The sequence below is a fragment of the Glycine max genome, chromosome 18, assembly GCF_000004515.6.
Source record: "Glycine max cultivar Williams 82 chromosome 18, Glycine_max_v4.0, whole genome shotgun sequence".
In the NCBI taxonomy this organism is placed as follows: Eukaryota; Viridiplantae; Streptophyta; class Magnoliopsida; order Fabales; family Fabaceae; genus Glycine; species Glycine max.
Genome location: NC_038254.2, coordinates 44,705,879 through 44,711,216, shown reverse-complemented (window position 1 = coordinate 44,711,216; position 5,338 = coordinate 44,705,879). Strand labels below are relative to the sequence as shown.

The following is a 5,338-nucleotide window of genomic DNA, read 5'->3' as shown; positions in this document are numbered from 1 at the left end:
TTCTGCGATCGCTTCACAAGCATCCTATGACATTCATAAAAGCACATTTATTACAGCATTTAAAATAAATAACATTTTATAAAACATTAAAGCAACTAATCTTACCACTGCATGTCTGGGGGGATCAGTCGCCTGTGACGGTCCAACTCTTGCTGCCACTGGGACCTCCGGGATATCTGGCTCCACGCATGCCTCATGCTGTGGGACAAGTGGATGTCTGGGTTGATCAGCTGCCTGTGTGGGTGTGATGAACGAATGAGATATCCCGAAGAACCACTCCATGTAATCTTCTGAACACTGCCTAGGCATAAGAAAAATCTATCCCGCAGCTGTTAGATGGTCCGAGTAATGCATCCACCTGTCGTCGATATCCTCATATGACAAGGTGGCACTAATAGGCGGTGGAGGGATGGTCTGAATGTAGCCAAAATGTGTCACCACCCTCTCTGATCGAAGTGTGACCACAATGGGACCCCATCTAAGCTCACCCTGGAAGCATGAAATGAGGCCAAACACCCTAACTCCTCAGTGGTCACCATAAGGCATCTAGTATACGTAAGTGATCATCAGTGCATTTATACGGGTCCGGTATGGCGATGCTGTTAATCCCTTCATATAAGCCTTCATAGTAAGCCATTGGCAGGCACGTGGTGACGTCTCATCATAGTCATCATCAGTCACGCTGTCATGAACACTAGGAAAGTGCTCATATATCCAACACTACAAACATGACATGAACATAAAATCAATGTCAAATACACATATTAAAAACATATTTACATTATAATCCAATTTAACATATTACAAACACAAAATTTACCTGTAATAAAGTAACGTAATCAGCAATCTGTCGACCAGTGCTCTAAGAAGCTTCATTTAACTGGTCATACATATGCACCAGCACAACAGCTCCCCAGGCATAGCTCCCACTCTGAGCCAAGTCTCGAAAAGCGTCCAAAACTATATGAACATGTGTTGCACTCTTGTTAGCAAAAAGAGTGCAACCAACCAAGTGTAGGAGATACACACGAGTTGCAAGTATCCACTGTCGGCTCTCGCATCTCCTCTGATAGATATCCCGTAGCCACAACAAGAGTACATATGCCCCATGACATTGTGCAGTCTCAGCTCTAGCCTCCTCACCCGAGACTTCTAGCAACTCCACCAACATGATGATCGCCTCATCCACATGTAGAGGCTCAAAGCTGTGGAAGATGTCTATGATCAGAAGATGGAAGAGTGACGCCACATCATCCAGTGTGATGGTCAACTCTCTTATTGGAAGATGGAAGCTGCTAGTCTCCTTGTGCCACCTCTCGACAAAAGCGGATATAGCTCCCCGATCGCCAGCATCTACTGAACACATGATCAAAGGAGTTAATCCTGTGGCAACTTAATCCTGTGGCAACGACTAGCCCTTCAATCTCAGGAGCTGGCCTCCCAAATTTCTCAACCTTCCTTCCGTGGGAGACTATTGGATCAAGTGGCCTCAGAATAATTAAGAAGGGCGGGGTTGAATTAATTATTAATGTGTCTTGACTAATTAAAAATTTATCCTTCTTAATATTACTAGATTCAATTAGGCTTTACTACTAAGTTATGAGAAAGTAAATAACAGAAACAATAACTTAGACAAAATTAAAGCGGAAATAAAAAGTACACAACAGAAAGATAAAGAGTGTAGGGAAAAAGAAGACAAACACAAGATTTATACTGGTTCGGCCACAACCCGCGTCTACATCCAGTCCCCAAGCAACCATCGGTTCTTGAGATTTCCAATAACCTTGTAAAATCCTTTACAAGCAAAGATCCACAAGGGATGTACCCTCCCTTATTCTCTTTGAACAACCAAGTGGATGTACGCTCCACTTGAACTGATCCACAAGAGATGTACCCTCTCTTGTTCTCAGTATCACAACCCAAGTAGATGTACACTCTACTTGTACCACAAAGGATGTACGCTCCAATGTGTTAAGACAAAGAATTCTTAGGCGGTTAGTCCCTTGAATCTTTGTAAGGGGAAACAAAAGATATCTTAGGCGGTTAATCCTTTGAAATCTTTTGTTTAAAGGGAAAGGGAAGAATCAAAATAATTCTCAGGCGGTTAGTCCTTTGAATCTTTTGTCAAGAGGGGGAAGGGAGAATCAAAAGAATTCTCAGGCGGTTAGTCCTTTGAATCTTTTGTCAAGAGGAAGAAGGGATGAAAATATAGCACACTTTTGTTTTCTGCAGAATTTCCACTTGCAGAAAAAACAAAGTTTTGAAACAAAGTTTAGAAACCTTTTTGGCAAAGAAAAAACAATGGGCAATGGTTAGAGAAAGATTTTGAAAAAGAATTGTTTGGAAGAATATCATATATGTCTATTGAATGTGTGCCAAAGTCATGCTTTTATAGACTCTTCATGTCGGTCAAAGAAACCATTGGAAAAGTTGTGACTTTAGAGAAAACCATGTTAAGAGTTATAACTCTTAACTTTTTCTTCAAAACTGTTCATTATCGATTACACAATGCATTTTATGAAAATTTGTGACTCTTCACAATTGGATTTGAATTCCAACGTTCAGATTCACTTGTAATCGATTACTAATATAGTGTAATAGATTACACTATTTGAAAAACATTTTGGAAAATTACAAATCATTTGAAAACATTTTGAAAACCAAACTGGTCACTGGTAATCGATTACTGATAACTGGTAATCGATTACCAGAGAGTAATCACTCTGGTAACTTAAAAAATTTGAGAAAATTCTTTTGTAAAACAAAATTGTGTTATTTGGTTTTTGAAAAAAATATTTTAATACTTATCCTATATGAAGTCTTGACTTGTTGCTTCTTGATTTCTTCTCTTGAATCTTGAATCTTGAATCTTGGATTAGATTCTTGATGCTTGATCTTGAAGTCTTGAATCAATCACTTGGGCTTTTGGCATTCCTAAATTGAAGCACAGATGATTCCAAATAACATTATATCAAAAATTAATTATCACAAACAACTCAACAATAACAAATAATTAACAAATAACTTTACGTAAAAAGTACATCCTGAAATGAAGCACAGATGATTCCAAATAACATTATATCAAAAATTAATTATCACAAATAACTCAACAATAACAAATAATTAACAAATAACTTTACGTAAAAATTATAATACCTCTCCATTCCATATGCTATGTGCAACATGCTCAGCAAACGAAGTCAGCACTGATGGGTCACATGGCCCACATGAGAATCTCTAAGCATCATCAGCAGTTGATCCCTCAACACCATCACCAGCTAATCCCTCTGCACCAGGTGCAGGTACGTCGTTAGTCATCTCAAGAACATTCTCAACAATAGGGGCAGCTTCCCGTTGTCTACGTGTGGATGCGATAGGCCTATGCCGTTGGGTAACATCATCTACATGATGATCATCTTGTCTACCTAGGGCTCTGCCTATAACCCTACCTAATGCACGACCTAAACCTCTAGTTCTAACCATGATCTGCAAATCATGACGAACATGTATTTTCTTTTGTCAAATTCACTATTCAAATAATTATAAACCTACATAACCCTAAGTCCTCAGCCTTAGATTATAAACCCTAACACATATGCACTACATAAACTAAACCCTAGACACTAAATCCTAAGCACTACATATCTATAATTTCTAAAACTCCCAATAACAAACAACCATATATATATATATATATATATATATAATTAGAAGACTATTTCTTAAGTTATTCACAATCGTCACCTAGAAATGTTTTTAGCATTTAAAGTCGCATTTTACTTTCATTGTAATTGGGATAGATGATAAAAACAACATAATTAATATATAATATTTGATTACAAATTCTCATTTTAAGAACAATTTTAAATTTAAACACATTTTATGGGGAAAAAATCTTTTTTTTTTCTTTTCTCCCTCCCATTTTCTTTTAATTTTTAATTTCTTTTTCTTTTATTTATTATTTACACACAATTTTTTATTATAACTAATATTTTCTTTCATTTATATTATATTATGTTATTATTTTGCGTCTTTTATCTATTACTTTTATTACTGCCAGGGATGACACAAAAATCTACACATGGGATATTTATAAATAAAATCTACAAGGTATAGTAAACGAGTATTTCTAATGAGTACGCACGGATAACAGATAGATATTTTTAATAACCGTTTGGTAACAGACCGGGACGTGACGAGTATCATAATATGCAGAATTTTTAAATAATTTTATTTGGAGATCACAGAATTTTTGAATATTTTTTTGGAAAATATTAAAAATAGTTGTTTAAAAAATATTAGAATAATAAAAATAATAATAAAAGTGTTTTTTTAATAAAATTATTTATTTTGATTTTGTTTTAACATATTCACATATATCCAATGTTATTAAACTCTAAGAATTTACCTAAAAGAGTTTTATATATTCGATTTGTAAACTCAACTTATAAATTCATAAAAGTTCATTTCATATAAAAATAATAACAAAATATTCATATTAATTAAACATTTTAATAATATAATAAAGTAAAATAATAAATTTCATAATACTTAAATAATCAAGTCTAGTAATGCATTGTTACTAGATAATAATTTGCAGATGTTATAGTAATGGTGGATCATTCCCATCAAGAATTTGATGTTATAAGAGAATTTTTGTATTTAAGAATAACATACTAAATGAAAATAGGTTGAATACTAAACACACAAAATAATCTAAAATAACTTATATTTTGATTTAATTTTTTTAACTTATTGCTTAATGATAAATTCGAGAGAGTCCACCTAGACTAAGAGTTTATAAAGTCTATACACATAGTCTACTAAAAAGAGTTTATTCAAGCATTAACTCACATAAGATAAGTAAACTAGTAAACCCACAAATTAAGTTAAGATTTTGATAACCATCTATATACGCACAAATATTTGTGGATATTTAAAAATCTACCAATAACTACTTAACAGGTTTCCGGGTGGGTGGTGACTACTACCTCTACCAACCGCATGGCATTCCTAACTAACTACACATTAAAGTTCTCTTCCTACTCCCTCTCCTCTGCCACGGATCATTATTGTGTGGTTAATTTTTTTCGTCCAAAGCTACAATACACAATAAAGGGGACTTTTCCTTCTCTTTTTTTTTTTCCACCACTGGCATAATAAACTTTATTGCAATGGAATCAAAATAGCATGATTATTATTTTATCAAATACAAATTGTTCTGGTCATATATAATTATTTTAATATATTATATTAAATTATGTTTATACATTACATCGATAAATTTAATATATATCAACTTATTAGTATATACATAAGTCATTTTAAAACAGGCATG

The 5,338-nt window shown here is 34.0% G+C and overlaps 1 protein-coding gene across 1 annotated transcript; it reads right to left on the bottom strand.

Moving 5' to 3' along the window:
- Positions 1–318: 318 nt before the first annotated feature.
- LOC102663744 (protein MAIN-LIKE 1-like) lies at positions 319–1,366 on the bottom strand. Its single transcript, XM_006603441.1, has 3 exons — positions 899–1,366; positions 556–720; positions 319–489 (listed from the first exon to the last, which is right to left on the bottom strand). The coding sequence occupies exons 1-3, from the start codon at positions 1,364–1,366 to the stop codon at positions 319–321; spliced, it is 804 nt and encodes a 267-aa protein (XP_006603504.1).
- Between the last annotated feature and the right edge of the window lie 3,972 nt (positions 1,367–5,338).